Below are 19,482 nucleotides of genomic sequence, written 5' to 3' on the forward strand. Positions count from 1 at the left end.
TCTCGGCTGGACCTGATTGACAGGTGTCCACTGCCCCTATTATGAAGTTGGAAGCAATCAGACAGGTGGCGCTCTCCAAAGTTCAACACCTGTTCTCTAATGTCCACATTCAACAGAAAGGTCTGCGTGAGATGAATGACAAAACAGTGAGCCTAGTGCGAAAATGGTTTGGACTCAACTCACACAGCACCCGCGACATCATTTTTCATCCACAGTGGGAGGGAGGACTGGGGGTCCCAAACGTGGAATGGATCTATACCAGCATGAGGATTTCTCACCTCTTAAAAATGTTAAACAATGACGACAAGGATGTTAGGGAGCTGGCTCGATCCTCCCTGTTCCTGGACCTAAGGAGGCGTAAGGTCCCACTGGCCAGGGAGTTAGAGCCACACTTCCTTGGCTTCCGGAGGAAACCCAACGGGAAACTGGACACCCGTTCCACTGGCTTTGGGGTTTGGTCGGACTGGCCAGACCTAAATGACCTCTGTGTCCGTACTGGAGTGTCCCTGGAGTGGGTGCGGTCTGACTCAGAGACTGTGAGTGTCTCCGAGGATATCATAACTGACCCCCTCACCCAGGTCAGGGCAACGGTCACCTATGCTGGACACAGTCACCTGCTAACATCTACAGGTGCCAGACGAGTCCTCATGGATGTACACCATCACCAACAACAACAACACTGGACTGGACTAAAACTCCAAGGGAAGCTTGCATGTCTTCCCCATGCTGATCACTCCGTTTCACACGCATTCATCAAGAACACTGCACTCAATGAGGACATTATCACATTCACAGTTAAGGCCAGACTACAAGTCCTTCCCACCAGACTCAATCTATCCATCTGGTTCCCCACCACTCAGGTCCCTCATTGCTTGCACCACACCACAGAACAGATCACTGAAACACTGTCACACATCTTGAATGGATGTTATGCATACAAAGGAATGTACATAGCACGCCATGATAGAATAGTGGAACTCATAGCAAAGGATATATCAAAATACCATGCATCTTCAGTGAGAATGTACAAACATTCCAAGGTCATTCCATCCATGTTTCAACTCAGTGATAACTCAGATACCTTTACATCTCTAGCAGCTAATACACCAGATATTGTTGTGGTTGATGAAGAGTCCAGAGAAGTGTCTGTATTAGAGATAGCCTGTACCTTTGACCACAGCCTAGAGGAAGCCTTTATGACCAAGGTCATAAAATACCAACCACTTCTACATAACATCTCAGAGCTGGGCTATAGGTGCAGACTATTTGTCTTTATATTTGGCAGCCTAGGGCATATGCACAGACTGGTTGTTAGAGGGTTCCAACAACTTGGGATGCCCAAAAAGGAGGCAAAAAGGCTAGCAAAGTATTGTGGTGTCTCTGCTATAATTGGCAGCCGTCATATATGGCGGAGACGCTGTTACTTATACCCATAGAGTACTGAGTGACATGCCTGTTGTATCACGAAAACACATGCCATGACTTTGCAGATGTAACTCTAATGCACCTATAATATTTGTGTCCTTGTATGCATATCCTTTGTGTGGACATAAATAAATGGTTCAAATGTGTGTGTGTGTGTGTGTGTGTGTGTGTGTGTTAGGCTGCGCAACAATGACACTTGTTTGTAAAAACCAACCAAACGCTATTTTCGTGCTCGGACACAGCCAGCCAGGGACATACAAAGCTCTGTAATGGAGTGGATGCAGTTTGGAATTCTATTCCAGGAATAGAATTCCAAACCTTTCAACCTTTCAGTCTATTCTGACAATGAATGGATGATGTACGATGATAAGAGCGACCCTCACTTCATGTGACATGTGATTTCAACTGTACATATAATAATAATAAAACTTTATTTGTACAGCACCTTTCATGACATGAAATGCAGCTCAACGTGTTTTACAGAGCAAAGCACGATGATTTCATGCTTTATGATGATTTCCTTTTTTTCATAGAATTGTATATTTGTATGTCATGTTCTGATGAATTGAAAATGGAGGACCCTTATGTAAACAAGTCCGTGCTTTTTCTGGATCTATCGGATCCTCACTAGTCGAAGAAGCATGGCTTGGCTTTAAAACCAAATTTACATCAGTACTAAACAACATGGCTCCTTTGAGAACCATCAGGGTCAAAACCCGCTCGGAGCCATGGATGAATTCGGACATACTGACTGCAATCAAAGCCAGAGACAAAAAATGCTCTGAACTTCTTAAATGCAAGTCCAAGCTAGCCAAGCGCTTCGACAGTGATCTCCAAACCCAACTGGGCATCCTAAAAACCCAACGTAACAAGCTAAGAAACAGTGTAACTGCCATGACCAAATCAGCCAAAAGTAACTTTATCAATGATAAAGCCAAGGAAAACAAAAACAATCCTCGGGAGCTCTGGAAGTTACTAAACAACCAACCATGTTTGTTTATGTTTGTAAACCAGGTTTACAAACATAAACATCAAATCGAATGACACCCTCATCACTGACAAGCTTGATGTAGCCAACTACTTAACAAAGTACGCTGGTTAACAAACTGCCCTCCCACTCTGGGCGTTTTGGTGTAGAGCACATCAAAGCCTTCTACAAAAACCTAGGTGTAAAGATGATTTTAAAATGGCAATGGTAACAACTGAGGAAGTACTTAAAAAACTGAGTGCCCTCCAACCCCACAAGGCCACTGGCCATGACAATATTCCCTCCAAATTTCTCAGAGACTCAGCCATTTCCATAGCTCCAATCATCACCCACATAGTAAACCTCTCCATCAAACAGGGACAGGTCCCCCAAGATTTTAAACTGGCCAAAGTAACCCCCTGCACAAGAAAGGGAGTAAATTAGAACCCGGCAACTACCGCCCTATTTCTATAGAGCGTCGCAGTCCCGCCTCCTACCCGGGACCAGGAAATGAAATCCAATGCATTATTCTCATAGACATTTCGTAAAGTATTTATTTAAAGACGGTTACGCCGCGGACAAAGCCAACTCGAGTCGTGACAACTCATGACAACACAAACAATATTTTGGACCAAACAAATAATTAGAAAGAAGAAAAACAACAAAAAAAGTGTTGTAACCTGCCGTTTTTTTCTTCTTTCTAATTATTTGTTTGGTCCAAAATATTGTTTGTGTTGTCATGAGTTGTCACGACTCGAGTTGGCTTTGTCCGCGGCGTAACCGTCTTTAAATAAATACTTTACGAAATGTCTAGAGAATAATGCAATGGATTTCATTTCCTGGTCCCGGGTAGGAGGCGGGACTGCGATGCTCTATTCTAAGCTCCATCTCGAAAGTGATGGAAAAAATAGTCTATGAACAGGTTGAAAAGTATCTTGCCACTAATAAATTAATGTACGAGTTCCAATCTGGTTTCAGAACATCCCACTCCACTGACACATGCCTCCTCTATTTGAGCGACCACATCAAACACGAGGTGGATGCTGGCAAATACTGCGGCATGGTCAAGCTGGACCTCCAAAAGGCTTTTGACACCGTGAACCACTCCATACTGGTTAACAAGCTAAAAGCTATTGGTTTTGATAGCACATCAGTGAGCTGGATGCAATCCTACCTGGAGGGGAGAGAACAGATGGTGGAGGTGAACGGAACACTGTCTGTCTGTCCGTCCGTCCGTCCGTCCGTCCCCCCCTCCCAGTGAGCTGTGGCGTTCCACAAGTAGAACCCGGCAAGTGATGAGGGTGTCATTCGATTTGATGTTTATGTTTGTAAACCTGGTTTACAAACATAAACAAACATGGTTGGTTGTTTAGTAACTTCCAGAGCTCCCGAGGATTGTTTTTGTTTTCCTTGGCTTTATCATTGATAAAGTTACTTTTGGCTGATTTGGTCATGGCAGTTACACTGTTTCTTAGCTTGTTACGTTGGGTTTTTAGGATGCCCAGTTGGGTTTGGAGATCACTGTCGAAGCGCTTGGCTAGCTTGGACTTGCATTTAAGAAGTTCAGAGCATTTTTTGTCTCTGGCTTTGATTGCAGTCAGTATGTCCGAATTCATCCATGGCTCCGAGCGGGTTTTGAGCTGGATGCAATCCTACCTGGAGGGGAGAGAACAGATGGTGGAGGTGAACGGAACACTGTCCGTCCGTCCGTCCGTCCGTCCCCCCCTCCCAGTGAGCTGTGGCGTTCCACAAGGAAGCATACTAGGGCCTTTACTGTTCCTAATTATGTAAACGACATGACATCAGCTTGTGACTGCAACCTGTTCCTGTTCGCAGATGACTCAGCACTGCTGGTCTCGGACAAAAACAAACTGCAGGTTGAAAAGACCCTCAGCTCTGAACTCGGTAGAATCTGCACCTGGCTCGCTGATAACAAACTATCTTTACACCTGGGAAAAACTGAATCCATTCTCTCCGGATCAAATCGTAATCTCAGCAAGGCAGATGGCTTCTTGGTTAGAGTGGGTGACAATATTATCACACGAAAAGATGAAATTAGGTTCCATCCTGGAGGCTAATCTTTCCGGTGATAAAATGGCCACCAACGTAATCAAAAAAGTCAATCAAAGAACAAGATTCCTTTACAGGATCTCCTCACTGGTCAACAAAAACACCTTGAAGACCTTAACAGGAGCCCTCGTACAAGGTTTCTTTGACTATGCATGCACCTAATTTAGGCAGCTAACTAACCGTTTAAGTCTGCACTAACTTGACTTAGCCATTTTTATACACAATCCAGCTTCAAAACTCCGGGCCGTTGGTGCTATGAAGGGAAATAAGCGCGTCGTCATTGTATTGGTGCTTTTCGCGTCAATGCTGTGTGCAGCCGAAGCGGCCTGGAGGAAAGCCTCGCGCAACCAGAACAACAGCTTCCGACGGGCGGCGAACGGCATCTACCAGACACTGAGCAATGTGTTTGGAGAGGACAACATTAGAGGACTGTACAAGGTTAGTGACTCCAGTCTCCGACACCTGCTCTGCCTCAGCTGTCCGTGGCAAGCCAACCCGAGCATCACATTTGACTAGAGCAGCATGGCGAACAGAAGAGCGCGCCCGCCGCCATATACTCTATGGGTCTGATTTACCACAAATGCATGGTTGCCATTTTGGATAAGAAGAGCGTATAATTGTGCTACTTAAGTGGATATAAAGATGCAATGCATTGCAGAATGACAATACTGTCACATGATATAGCCTACTAGGCTACTTACTATCTGCACAGATGGTAGGCCCAGGCCATGCAGGTCATGACAGCTGTCTCTTAATTTCGGTGTAATCCAAGATTGTCCCTGGGTTTGGGACCTCGAGAACACATTGGTGTGCATTTCCTTCTTCTAAGAATGCACTCGGGCACAATATGTAGATATTGTTTTCGGCAGTGATTGTTGTTTTCAGTGACATTGAAAGGATCAGGAACATTTGGCCAGTCAATCGCATAAAACACTAAAAGGTGGTTGCACACTGAACGCGTTTATCGGAAAAACCGACGGAGCGTGCAGGCTGAGGGACCTTCCTCCTTATTAGAAAACGCACTATGATGACTGAGCATTTTCATGATTAATCTGGGAGTCCATCTGATAGATCACATTCATAATTTCTTGGTAATTTAGCTGGTTTTGTGCGTTCACAGCAATTTCACTCAAGTTGAGCCGACCAGAGTATTTCACATTTTCAAATGGAAATATTGATGTTTAGATATATGCGGATCTCGATATCACTGTCTGAAAGCTCAAATATTGCAATGTAAAAAGTGTCAAGCCAAAACTTCCTGTATTTAAACCTAACATTACTTCCTTCCTGCATTGAGCAGCCTACGTGTTGTACACTTATAGATGAGCATAACTTGAATGTTGGACTCACTCCATATTATTTTTTACAAAAAGAAAATACACAATCATTTAAACAGTTATTAGTTAAAGAAACATATTCCAGAATGCTGTATGAATGCAAACAACATATTTATTGCTTCCCAATCTGCAGTTCTTCTCTAAGACAACAGAGCGGTTTGTTCATGGGGTGGATGGATTCATTGATGCCATATGGAAGATCTGGACTGATCTACTGGATGTCATGGGCATTGACTGTAAGCATGTGGTGTTATTTTTTTAAGGTTATATTTATGGCATTTATTTGACAACAAAGCGATTGATCTTGCGATTAGCCACAAAACATTCAATGTGTTTTTCTACATTACATTTTTCTTGTCTTATGGCAAGGTGACATTTAAAGATAATAATCAATAATCTTGCCTTCTCTTCTTCCATCTACTTTCTCTTGTTTGTAATCCCCACGTTCTCTTCCACTAGCCTCCAACCTCAGCCACTACTTCAGTCCCACCTCCCTCACTAACTCCCCGGCACGTGCCCTGCTCCTCGTAGCCGCCGACGTGCTCCTGGCCTACTGGTTCCTGTTCTTGTTCGTTGGGGGTTTCTTTTACCTACTGCATGCCGTCTTCGGACGGTTCTTCTGGCTCGCCCGTGTCACCGTCTTTGCCCTGTCCTGCCTCTACATCCTGCAAAAGTTCGAGGGTGACCCGGAGCGCGCGGTCCTGTCACTCTGCTTCATCATGGCCGTGTACTTTATGACAGGACCTGTGGGCGCGTACTGGCACAGGCGCGGGGCGTCAGCCGCGCTGGAAGAGAAAATGAACCTAGTTACCCTAGGGATAACAGCGCAATCCTCTCCGACAGCCCTTATCGACGAGGACCACCTGGACACTCAGGTCAGGCTGCTCAACATAAGGCTGTAATTATGTAAACGACATGACATCAGCTTGTGACTGCAACCTGTTCCTGTTCGCAGATGACTCAGCACTGCTGGTCTCGGACAAAAACAAACTGCAGGTTGAAAAGACCCTCAGCTCTGAACTCGGTAGAATCTGCACCTGGCTCGCTGATAACAAACTATCTTTACACCTGGGAAAAACTGAATCCATTCTCTCCGGATCAAATCGTAATCTCAGCAAGGCAGATGGCTTCTTGGTTAGAGTGGGTGACAATATTATCACACGAAAAGATGAAATTAGGTTCCATCCTGGAGGCTAATCTTTCCGGTGATAAAATGGCCACCAACGTAATCAAAAAAGTCAATCAAAGAACAAGATTCCTTTACAGGATCTCCTCACTGGTCAACAAAAACACCTTGAAGACCTTAACAGGAGCCCTCGTACAAGGTTTCTTTGACTATGCATGCACCTCTTGGTACCACAGCACCTCAAAGGCCCTTAAAACAAGGCTCCAGACCTCCCAAAACTAACTGGTCAGGCTCCTACTTGGCCTCACCCCCTGAACCCACCTCACCCCTGCCCACTTTGACAGGCTGGAATGGCTTAGGGTCGACGACAGAGTACAGCATCTTGCAATGGGTCTGGTCCACAAGATTCGATACACCACCAAGATACCCATGTACCTGTCTAAATACTTCCTTAATGTTAACGAAGTACACACCCACAACACCAGAGGGAGTGCAACAAACCATGTACAACCCAGATTCGGCACAAACAAGGGACTAAATTATTTTCGCTCCTATGCCACCAAAATGTGGAACGCCCTACCAACAGTCATTAAGACATGTGAATCCCTTGACTCCTTCAAAACCGCTCTCAAAGGGCACCTACGGACGGCTGCAATTCGAAACTGGCCCCCGTAAAATCTGAATGCCCCCCTTTTTCCCCTCACTGTATGTTTCTTTTCCCTTTGTACCTCCTTTATGATGAATTCCTGTTCTATTCTTTGACTATATAGTAGTGTCTATCTGTACGTCTCTAAATGTTTTGATGAATTGAACATGGTGGACCCTCTTGTAAACAAGTGTAATGCTTAATTGGGTCGTCCACTCACAGTTAACAGTCTTTGTATTGAGTTTGTGCTTGAAATGTACTGTAATTCTGCAAACTGTTAATAAATATTTCAATCAATCAATCCTCAAGTAACAGTTTTTGTATTGACCAGGCTACTTTCGTTTGAAATGTACCCATTCTGCATACTGAAGTAAACATTTCAATCAATCAGAATCAATATTTTCAAAATATCTGAAAACTTGTGAAATGGGACATTCTGCAATGAGTACTTTCTACTTTCGGTACTTTAACTACATGTTGATATCAATAGGTCTACCTTTGTAGGCTACTTTTGAATTCCAATCCTGACCTTTATTTGTATACGGACACGGTAGTATTTCTACAATCAATTGCAGGAGGCCTGTTCGTATTGATAGTGATACTGTCTTGAAACATTTGAGTACCTTTTCCACTACTGCTTGTTTTTAAATAGTCTAGTATCGTATCGGTAGGCATTCTAGTAGCAGGGTAAGTTGTACACACCTGCTACTAGAATGAGTTGTTGTACGCACTCCCTACCCGGTGAGGGCAACCGCGCGCCTGGAAGACCCATCAGTGCACACGAAAAATCACCATCACAGAGCTGGGCTTGGGCTAGTATCCTGTCGTCTTGACATCAATCCCCCAAGGTTTTAATTTAGGCAGCTAACTAACCGTTTAAGTCTGCACTTGATTTAGCCATTTTTATACACAATCCAGATTCAAAACTCCGGGCCGTTGGTGCTATGAAGGGAAATAAGCGCGTCGTCATTGTATTGGTGCTTTTCGCGTCAATGCTGTGTGCAGCCGAAGCGGCCAGGAGGAAAGACTCGAGCAACCAGAACAGCTTCCGACGGGCGGCGAACGGCATCTACCAGACACTGAGCAATGTGTTTGGAGAGGACAACATTAGAGGACTGTACAAGGTTAGTGACTCCGGTCTCCGACACCTGCTCTGCCTCAGCTGTCCGTGGCAAGCCAACCCGAGCATCACATTTGACTAGAGCAGCATGGCGAACAGAAGAGCGCGCCCGCCGCCATATACTCTATGGGTCTGATTTACCACAAATGCATGGTTGCCATTTTGGATAAGAAGAGCGTATAATTGTGCTACTTAAGTGGATATAAAGATGCAATGCATTGCAGAATGACAATACTGTCACATGATATAGCCTACTAGGCTACTTACTATCTGCACAGATGGTAGGCCCAGGCCATGCAGGTCATGACAGCTGTCTCTTAATTTCGGTGTAATCCAAGATTGTCCCTGGGTTTGGGACCTCGAGAACACATTGGTGTGCATTTCCTTCTTCTAAGAATGCACTCGGGCACAATATGTAGATATTGTTTTCGGCAGTGATTGTTGTTTTCAGTGACATTGAAAGGATCAGGAACATTTGGCCAGTCAATCGCATAAAACACTAAAAGGTGGTTGCACACTGAACGCGTTTATCGGAAAAACCGACGGAGCGTGCAGGCTGAGGGACCTTCCTCCTTATTAGAAAACGCACTATGATGACTGAGCATTTTCATGATTAATCTGGGAGTCCATCTGATAGATCACATTCGTAATTTAGCTGGTTTTGTGCGTTCACAGCAATTTCACTCAAGTTGAGCCGACCAGAGTATTTCACATTTTCAAATGGAAATATTGATGTTTAGATATATGCGGATCTCGATATCACTGTCTGAAAGCTCAAATATTGCAATGTAAAAAGTGTCAAGCCAAAACTTCCTGTATTTAAACCTAACATTACTTCCTTCCTGCATTGAGCAGCCTACGTGTTGTACACTTATAGATGAGCATAACTTGAATGTTGGACTCACTCCATATTATTTTTTACAAAAAGAAAATACACAATCATTTAAACAGTTATTAGTTAAAGAAACATATTCCAGAATGCTGTATGAATGCAAACAACATATTTATTGCTTCCCAATCTGCAGTTCTTCTCTAAGACAACAGAGCGGTTTGTTCATGGGGTGGATGGATTCATTGATGCCATATGGAAGATCTGGACTGATCTACTGGATGTCATGGGCATTGACTGTAAGCATGTGGTGTTATTTTTTTAAGGTTATATTTATGGCATTTATTTGACAACAAAGCGATTGATCTTGCGATTAGCCACAAAACATTCAATGTGTTTTTCTACATTACATTTTTCTTGTCTTATGGCAAGGTGACATTTAAAGATAATAATCAATAATCTTGCCTTCTCTTCTTCCATCTACTTTCTCTTGTTTGTAATCCCCACGTTCTCTTCCACTAGCCTCCAACCTCAGCCACTACTTCAGTCCCACCTCCCTCACTAACTCCCCGGCACGTGCCCTGCTCCTCGTAGCCGCCGTGCTCCTGGCCTACTGGTTCCTCTCCTTGTTCCTTGGGGGTTTCTTTTACCTACTGCATGCCGTCTTCGGACGGTTCTTCTGGCTCGCCCGTGTCACCCTCTTTGCCCTGTCCTGCCTCTACATCCTGCAAAAGTTCGAGGGCGACCCGGAGCGCGCAGTCCTGCCACTCTGCTTCATCATGGCCGTGTACTTTATGACAGGACCTGTGGGCGCGTACTGGCGCAGGGGCGGTGCGTCAGCCTCGCTGGAAGAGAAAATCGACCACCTGGACACTCAGGTCAGGCTGCTCAACATAAGGCTGAGCCGCGTCATAGACAGCCTGGAGCGTACCGGGGACCAGTAGAGAAAGGTGGATGGTGGGATTGTGGGTGGGGAGATACTTGGGAGGGAGGGGAGGTTACTCTGAAGGGGAAATATTAATATTTGATATCTGAAAATCTACTTGAACGTGTATGGTTCATTAAGTCATGATTTTTAAAGCATTTACATCTGTCAATACGTACTAAGAAGAAATTCAGCCCTAATCCTACATCTTCAGAGGAACTCTCAAAATGGGGTTACAAGTTTTGGGAGTTGCGATTCATGAATGAGCATATAAAATGTATGTTTTCGTTTTACCTTTTTGAATATTCTGAGCGGTAACTTATGGGTCTATTATTGTCTTTCCCTTTATACAGTACATATGGGCTATGGGATGTACTCTGGACACTTAAAGAGCCAGATCCACAGCCCAGGCAGTTTTAAAACCAGACTGGACATTCCATGTTTAAATATGAATATCCCTGTATATAGATTGACATCGATACGCACGCTTTTTTCTCGTCTGAAAAATACCAGCGCTACACTGTTCTTGACATACACAGGACGTTAAATGAAACGAAACAAGCACTCCATTGGTCTGCTGGCTCATACATCAGCAGGGCTAGGAAACTGCCTGGGTAGTAGATCTGCCTATGCGCCCTTTCTGCATACACCCCCTTCTCCTTTCTGAGGATATCAAAAGTGGGACAGGGGTAGGGTTTGTGATCCAAACACTGTATTTGTGTATTTAGAAGGCAGCGAATGCAGTAGATGTTAGATGACTGATAGGGAAGAACTATAACCTATTTCCGTCCAACAGTTTGAAGTGGCATAGTCCAGTCAGTGTCATTTAGTCTCCATTCCATAGAAGCAGCAGATATCAGGACCTCTTTTTCTTGTGCTTGAAATAATTAGTGAGAGTGTCATGCACAAGTAAGCGTTTTTGTGTTTCTTGCTTGGGAAATGTTAAAAGCACTGGATATTGAAGTGAAGTAGCCAGATCAGACTGGTAGAAAATGGACAGACAGGCAGTAATATCTCAGGGACATAGACAGAAATCCATAAAACACTGCATACATTTGCAGCAATTAAGGATGAATGCTGTATGTATGCATTCTGTTTTAAGATCATGTCAGAATAGTGAATTCTGAACTAATGTTTGACTTGTATGGTACTGTATTTGCTGCCCTCACACAGGGACAAACGGGGCTAACTGGGGCTTTACGCATCACTAATCATTCCCCTAAATATCATTTGCAATTCTGTCTTTTTGCTACATTAAAATACTGTTAGACGTATGTGTTTAGGGATGTGCGCAGCGACTAATTTAATTGACTATTAAATCATGTTTTTTGTAAATGTTTAATTGACTAATCCAAAATTAATTAACAATTATTCATTATCTGTGCAATAATGCATGGCCGCAAATTGAATTACAGCGCATTATTTATTTTACATACTCTCAAATGCTCTTAGCTATCGTACAAATGAATTAATTTCAGACAAATGTCATGTCGTTGAAGTTGTTTAATGACTTTGTCATGATTAGTTAAAAGTGGGTCTGGTATTACCTTTTCTCTGGAAAATGAGGCTTACAAGTCTCAAATAGTATTACTGTTTGTACCTTAGTGAATGATCAAGACTTTGACAGATTTGCCACTACCCTAGCTAATTTTGACCTATTTCATAGTGCTTCTGATGCATGCTTAGTCAATGTGCATGACTGTAACCAATCTTTATGACTTTTTTACGTTTTGATCATTTGATCTTGCCTTTTATTTATTTTTTTACATTTATCAAGTACTGTATTTTTCCTCCAACCATAGTTATATTCACAGTTATCCATTCCTATTATCCATTGCACTAAAGGACAAGTGACCCGAGCACTGTGGTGATTAAAATCCAAGTAGACATTGTCATTGTCACTTGTTAATTTGATTTAATTTATGAGCTTGCGACACAGACATCGTTAGAAGGGTGTCTGTGATGTTAGGTCTGAATTATTCATGTCTACACTGCAGCGCAGTACCATTGTGTAATACCAGAATAGGGTTTGGACAGTTTGATCTCTCAATATGTTGTTTATTTTCTTGAACTAAAAAGTATTCACATATATAATGTGTGGTTACTTAGCAACAGCACACTGTAGTTGCAGCATAGATTCTACTAATAATGCAATTTCCAATCTTGTTTGTTTTGGTATGTCAATGGCATTTCATAGCATGTTGTCCACTGGAGGGCAGTCCACTGTTAGATGACATGCCATGACACTTGCAAAAACGGGACCTTTTTGAGAAACAATTCTTCTTGATAAACTATCATAGAATTTAATGGAGCATTTTTTAAAGCACTATAAAAGCAGCTTTTTTTCATTCAAATGCAGACTGTCTTGATTTAGACACACTTTGGTGGTTATAGGCAACGTTTTAATATGGCCAATTTGTGCCCTACAAAAACTCCCTCAATTACCAAGATTTGTGGTCACAGTTCCAAACAAGCTTGCAATTTTCTTGCATTCTGTTTCAATTTTTTATGCTTAAAATCTTACATTCTAAAAAAAGAATCATTTGAATGTTCCAAAGTGTAAATTATTTGCTTTTTTATCTTATTGTGAGCACTTACTGTAACCGGTAGTGCTAGATTTAGACAGTTTTCCAGTATAGTGTGGATTTTCTAAATATTTCAATAAGTCTGTATAGTTTGGGTCAACTTTTGCACTGATTACTACTATATTGACCAAACCATACACCTCACTTAGTGCAGGGCTGGGTAATATATTTAAATATTATGTCCATATCATCTAGACTAGAAATTGTCTTGGATATCGTAATATTGTAATCTGGCATAAGTGTTGTCTCTTCTTTGTTTTAAAGGCTGCATGACAGTCAATGTTACATGACTTTTAGTTGTTCATGATTTACCTTTAATCACTTATGTTTTAGGTATGTTGATTATTTAGCAAAAATGTCAATATTAAGTGAAAAACTCATCCGCACAATATCAATATCGAGGTATTTGTTCAAAAGATATATTAAATTTTGGCCATATCTCCCAGCCCTTTCTCACTATGATTCAGCCCAGATCCAGCCCCAGTTGTACACAAATGTAGCCTAAGTATTTAAAATACCTTGCCAAGACCCTAGAGTTTTCCATCAATACTTAATTAATTGTCACAGCATCATGTAAAAGTATTTAGGCAGTGGCCTGTGTATATGTATTATGGAATGTGTGATTTGGTGGATAATATTCATGTACACTGTAATTTAAGTAAGATTTGACCTGGCCTCCCAATGCATCTCTGCAATTATCTTGATGCTATTCTAGGTCACTGGGGTAATCTTGCTCAGCTGCGTTTGAGAGGTCCAGCTCTATATTGTATAAAAGTTAATCATATTTTCATGTTCAATAGTAAATCAAGACCAGTTTCTCTGATTATATACAACCATTCCATCCACTTTACTGCATTTTTGCATTTTATACTTGGTTTGCGCACAGGAGTCACACTGAAATGGCAGATCTATCACGGTGCATTGTGAGCTTGTAGATAGCTATTTTTGGTGCATGACAAGATGCACAAAGCAGCACAATACAAGATATATTGTACGCTTTAAGTTGCTACTAGATATAAACCCTTACTTGTAACTAGGCGTTATGCACTGTAATTCATATCTGTGATCATGACGAGCTGAGATTCTACAGTGAAAATATGACATGCATTCTCTGTTGAGATTGGATGTCTTCTGAATGACCATCGTTGAAAGGGACAACTCCATCTTTTTATATTTATGTAGATTATTTTAGATGTGCTGTGCCAAGAAGCTTTCCTTTTTGTCTGTACAATACTTCTTCAGTTGAAGCACTTAACTCTACTCAAGACTTGAGTAGAGGACAAGAGGTCATTTTCTTTTGCATTTCCCTCCTATTTTTAACTTTATTTAAAAATGTTCTGTACTAAAGTGATGTGGGGTGTGCTGACCCCTTCTGCCTGCTGTCAATTGTGTATCATGTGTTGGAATGTGTTTGTGGAGAAATCATCCTTTTCAAAGAGATGTTTTACAGTGAAAATGAGGTCCAGATTTGAATAAAATGAACTTAAATCAGTAACAAGTATCTTGTTTGTTATTGGTCTCTGCTCTGCCAGGTTGTGAGTGACACATATAGTATGTGTGTGTGTGTGTGTGTTGGATATTTCTTCTTTCAATACTAGCCCTTACCCTTTGTGAGATATCCCCCCCCCTTGTGGCCGCTGGGGGTACTGCACCCTGGGTGCGTTTTCGCATTTTGAATTCACTAATAAATTCATTATTAATTTATAATTTGTTAAAGCTGCTATAAGCAATAATGTCAAAATTTGAATGACTTTATTTTGTTGGTATTCAGACAGCCAGCAATGGGTAGGATGCTCCCAAAAATAATTTAGTCTGACACATCTAGGGGCCACAATCTGCATTCAAAGATGTTCCTAGAAGCTTTGTCAATGGTCGAAAAACACCCGGTAGCAATGACTAAAATCGACCAATGACAAAGCTTCTAGGAAAATCTTTGAATGTAGATTGTGGCCTTAGATGTGTCACAGAGACAAAAAAATGTTTGGGAGCGTTCTACCCATTGATGGCTGTCTGAATACCAAAAAAATAAAAGTCATAACAATTTTGACATTGCTTATAGCAGCTTTAAATTAAAAAAGGGCTTCGTTAAGACCTCCATATTATTATGGCCAATGCCTGTGTGAAAAGTGGGAGTGATTGGTGCAGGCATTGAGGAGATACAGCAGTGTTTCTGACAGACAGACAGACATTGACTGAATTATAGTATGATGATGATGATGATGATTGAAAAAGGGCTTCGTTAAGACCTCCATATTATTATGGTCAATGCCTGTGTGAAAAGTGGGAGTGAGTACAGCGGTGTTTCTGACAGACAGACAGACATTGACTGAATTATAGTATGATGATAATCGTGTCAAAGGTCATGTGACTCATGTCCCACCTAGGCAGGATCTGACACAAATTTTGACCTGATGGTTAAGACTGGCAAATGTTTTTGTCTATTATTACATGCCATGAATGCTTAGACTAAGGTTCGTGTTAGGTCAAAGTTATTTTCAAAATTAATTTGAAAGTAAGAATATCCTACAAGTTACCTACTGGGGGGCACGGTGGCGCAGTCGGTAGCGCTGTCAGCTAAAAGGTCTTGGGTTCGATTTCCGCTGTGGGTGTGTTCTCTCCTCTGCGTCATCAATCCATACCCTAGGTGGTGGTGGCAAAAGGGCCTTTCTATGTGGAAGGTACCCTCACAAAAAAAACATTTGTCTATAATGCATGGGTCACGGAGAAGAGTTCTCTATGTTTCTTTTTTTGTTTCCCTTTATTTCCCCTATGCTGGATAAATGTAATAATGATGATAATTCTGACACCAATGTATTCTGTATGTAAATGTGATTATGATAATGCCCGCCTTCTCTCTGTTGAGTAACAAGCGGCGGATGCACGCGCCACTCAGGGGCGGGCCTAGGTGCCTTGAAATAGACACCCTCGGTCTGCAGGAAGGGAGCGAGGAGGAAGGTGTGTGTGACCAACACATTCTCACACATGTCATAATTTTACCTCGCCTTCTGACGTTTGGCAAAATACTTCAATTACCTCAATTCTTGACGTATTTCGGAAAAATAATACGTCATGGCGTGACTTAAGTGTAAAAAGGTCACGCTCTGGCGTTTTTTATTTTTCTGTCTAAAATAATCTGAAGCTATATTATTATTCATGTCATGTTAGAGCAGGTCTGAAATAAATGTCAGAGCTGATATCGACATATAAATATGAAATAAATGCTTAAACATGTCACTATGTCTAATGTTATAACCATTGGGTTAACCAATGCTAACAGCTTCCCTGCTAAAGTATGCAAATTCCGCTAAAATCCGCCTTTTTGTACACAATCGTTTTGGAAGATAATACTAGTCTTTTACTAACTGGCTAACAGAAATAGCAGATAAAGAAGTATTAACACTGATAGTTTGTAAAAAGTGTGTTTATTTTGGTCCGCCTAAAGCTAATTCATGCTAATGTTCCAGCTGGGGGCACTGGTGGAAAATGTGACAGAGAACTGAGACGGGCAGAGAGGACTAGAAGCCAAGGTGACACGCCATATATCGAGTCGGACAGTGACAGCTCGAGCGTGGCCGTGTGGAGTGAGTGAAACCAAGTATAGATAATAAAGAGTATAATAGCGAGTCACCCTGGGATCGACATCGCTGGAGGAGATCCGGAGAACGAGACGAGAGAGACGAGCCTAGACAGCGGCACCGACCAGAGAGGGACGGAGCCCAGTGGTACTGCACGCCAGACACAGATGGACGGGTTGCCTGTAAGTACCGAACCAGCGCAGTACACACTGTACCATACCTGTCTGCAGCTCTTGTGCTTAGTATAGGAAACCTATCTGTGAACAGTTGAATTGGCGCCCAGTCTCCTGTGTGTTACAGGCCAAGAAGTCAAGCAGTCACCTGAGAGACACCGGACTGGTGGTCCTCTGCAGCACTCCGCACTTTATCGCACCTTCCTCTCCTCTGATACATGGACGAACAGTTTTAAGAAGTGAATGTCTGCCATTTGTATTTCTTTTTTGGTTAAGTGTTTATTTTAGGGTTTTAGTTCGTTTTGTATATTTTTATGATTAGGGTTTTAGCATTTCTAATAAAAATTGTGTTTTATCCGGCCATATATATATATAAAAACACGAACCTTGTGTGTACCTTAGTGATTAATATACAGAAAGGAGTTCTTGATCTCCATATCAAATCAAGTGGCGTAGCAATATCCAGCATTGTTTTATTGAGTTACACAGTAGTATGCACCTTGCACTTTTAAACAGTGCGTCTGAATATATATATATGAATATTTCTCAAGAGTCAAACAAACCAATTGATACGTTTCTATGTGTAAATCGCTCTGGATTAAGAGCGTCTGCTAAATGCCTAAATTGTAAATTGACTCATTTTGGCCACTGGTCACATATATACAGTACTGCCTCCCCCTGGCCAGCAGGGGCACCTGATGGAGGGGAAAGGAACTGGTTGGAATAACGTTCTTTCCACGTGGGAGAAACTCCCCGTCAGGTGAAAAGAAGCGGCTTGGACTCTTCATGCATTGAAGGAAGCATGAGGTCAGTCCGTTGCTCTCCCCATGTTGGGAGAGGGTGTGTACGATTAGACAATTGACACTGGGTGAAAAAAATGGTTTACAAAAAAACGTGGGATGAAATTTTTGAAGAACAGTTACCTACTGCAAGGCTTCCTATTTCGGGGAAAATAGATCTACAAGCTTGTAGACCGTCTGTTTTCACAATATTTGCCTCTTTTTTACGAGATATTTGACCAATTTGGTATTAAAAGGGTCTTAGAAGTCCTTAAATTGTCACTTTATAAATGTGCAGATACCCTGTATACACTGTTTACTGTTGAGTGAGAAAACAACGTCAAGCTAATCATCTGGTGACCCCGCAAAATAATTTGGGGACCCCCAGTTTGTGAACCACTGACTAATTAGAAAGGTTAGAAAGGTTAAGGAAGGATCCGAAGACTAGTGATGTGCGAAGAATGCCTTTAAAAAAGGTCCTTTATTTGTATTACTGTATATGCACACACGTGTATATACAGTACTACATACACACACTTTTTGTATGACAAAGTATAATCCAGTTTAAAAAAAAATACATCCATGTCATCATTGATCACAGAGCTGAAGCAGACTTGACGAGTTGAACTTTAAAAATAATTTATCATTGTGCATCAAACAGGTGGAGGCCTAATCAACTGGTGACCTTGATTCTATTACACAATTGCCTACATTCTAAGCAACTAGATGCTTTATTTGGTTCCATAAAAGGTATTAGAAGCCTGCTATGGTTTCACTGGCATGAAACAAATCCTGATTTTACTGAACGGAGAAGTACACACTCATTACCGACACTGACAAAACCACTCATTACATTTGACAAAGTTTGCTTTCTGGAAAAAATTCTAGACTTGTTAATCCCATTACGATTCTTGTCTGTTTAGAGTTATTAGCGCGTGGGAGTTTTTGGGCGGGAACCCCTATTGGTGTTTTACCCCCTCAGGCCGGGATCCCATTTTAGGGTTCTGTACAGTATGTACAGTATTAAAAAATGTAAAAAAAAATTGATGCTCCTATATAAATATTTGAAGTTGTTCAGAAAACTTAGGTCAGGATATAGAGGCGTTTTTAGAATCAACCTCAGGCCTAAATGGGTTAAAGCCCCATGTCTCATAAATTTAATTCATTAATATATTAAAGAAACTGATGATTTTCCAACTTTAAAGTATATTTAGACCTGAGAGAACAATTTATCTACCTGTCGTCTTTAACTCAGAATATACAAAAAGGCTGAACTTGCACACTAGTAACATTTGAATACCATACATCACTACTGTACCTAAAACCTTGTCTACTTGTAGCTTTCACTCAACTTGCTAGTGTAACCTAGCTAGGGTTTATGATGTGTCTAACCCATAACCTTTCACATTCATATTTATGAGGAACTCAAACTCTGTCTAAATGTGGAATTATATATGTCTGACATAATTAGAAGATGTGCCGTGGTTTCCCCTAAACACTTCCTGAAACTTACAAGATAAACAAGTGAAATTGAAAGTGACCAGACATAATTGGACCTGGAAATAAATACCCACCTGAAAATACATTTTCTGTTAATTAAAGAGCTGGAGGACAGCGAGAGACCCCTGTAATTGAACAAACACTATAGACAACATTACTATCAGAAGTTTGTTTTAACAAAACACTTTTTGTTTTAACCAAAGAATCACTAAAAAAAGCAAAGTCTACTTTCATACGTTTAAAGAGACAGAGGATGCCTGTTGAAAGGACAGAAGACGGTGGGGCCGAGGAGCTGTTCAAATACTATGAGGTCTACGACACTATTGGCTCAGGAGGCTTTGCTAAAGTGAAGCTTGGACGGCACATCCTGACAGGAGAGAAGGTTGCCATCAAAATCATGGATAAGAAAGATCTAGGGGACGATC

The 19,482-nt window shown here is 41.6% G+C and overlaps 2 protein-coding genes across 3 annotated transcripts; both read left to right on the top strand.

The window, feature by feature from the left end:
• Positions 1-4,709: 4,709 nt before the first annotated feature.
• LOC306934375 (BRI3-binding protein-like) lies at positions 4,710-6,701 on the top strand (the record flags this gene model as incomplete). Its single annotated transcript, XM_079516944.1, has 3 exons — positions 4,710-4,900; positions 5,933-6,035; positions 6,259-6,701. Exons 1-3 carry the CDS (start codon positions 4,718-4,720, stop codon positions 6,699-6,701), a joined length of 729 nt encoding a protein of 242 aa, XP_079373070.1. The 5' UTR covers positions 4,710-4,717.
• A 1,575-nt stretch (positions 6,702-8,276) lies between these two features.
• On the top strand, positions 8,277-14,518 carry LOC306934250 (BRI3-binding protein-like). 2 transcript variants are annotated; one of them, XR_013791307.1, is made up of 4 exons: positions 8,277-8,695; positions 9,717-9,819; positions 10,043-11,937; positions 11,971-14,518. XR_013791307.1 is itself a non-coding variant. In XM_079516821.1 (3 exons), exons 1-3 carry the CDS (start codon positions 8,516-8,518, stop codon positions 10,462-10,464), a joined length of 705 nt encoding a protein of 234 aa, XP_079372947.1. In that variant the 5' UTR covers positions 8,277-8,515; the 3' UTR covers positions 10,465-14,518. The 2 variants fall into 2 exon arrangements, 1 of the variants encoding a protein (XP_079372947.1); XM_079516821.1 differs by having other exon boundaries at positions 10,043-14,518.
• Positions 14,519-19,482: the final 4,964 nt, after the last annotated feature.

Source organism: Electrona antarctica (assembly GCF_951216825.1).
Source record: "Electrona antarctica genome assembly, chromosome: 12".
NCBI classification, from domain to species: domain Eukaryota; kingdom Metazoa; phylum Chordata; class Actinopteri; order Myctophiformes; family Myctophidae; genus Electrona; species Electrona antarctica.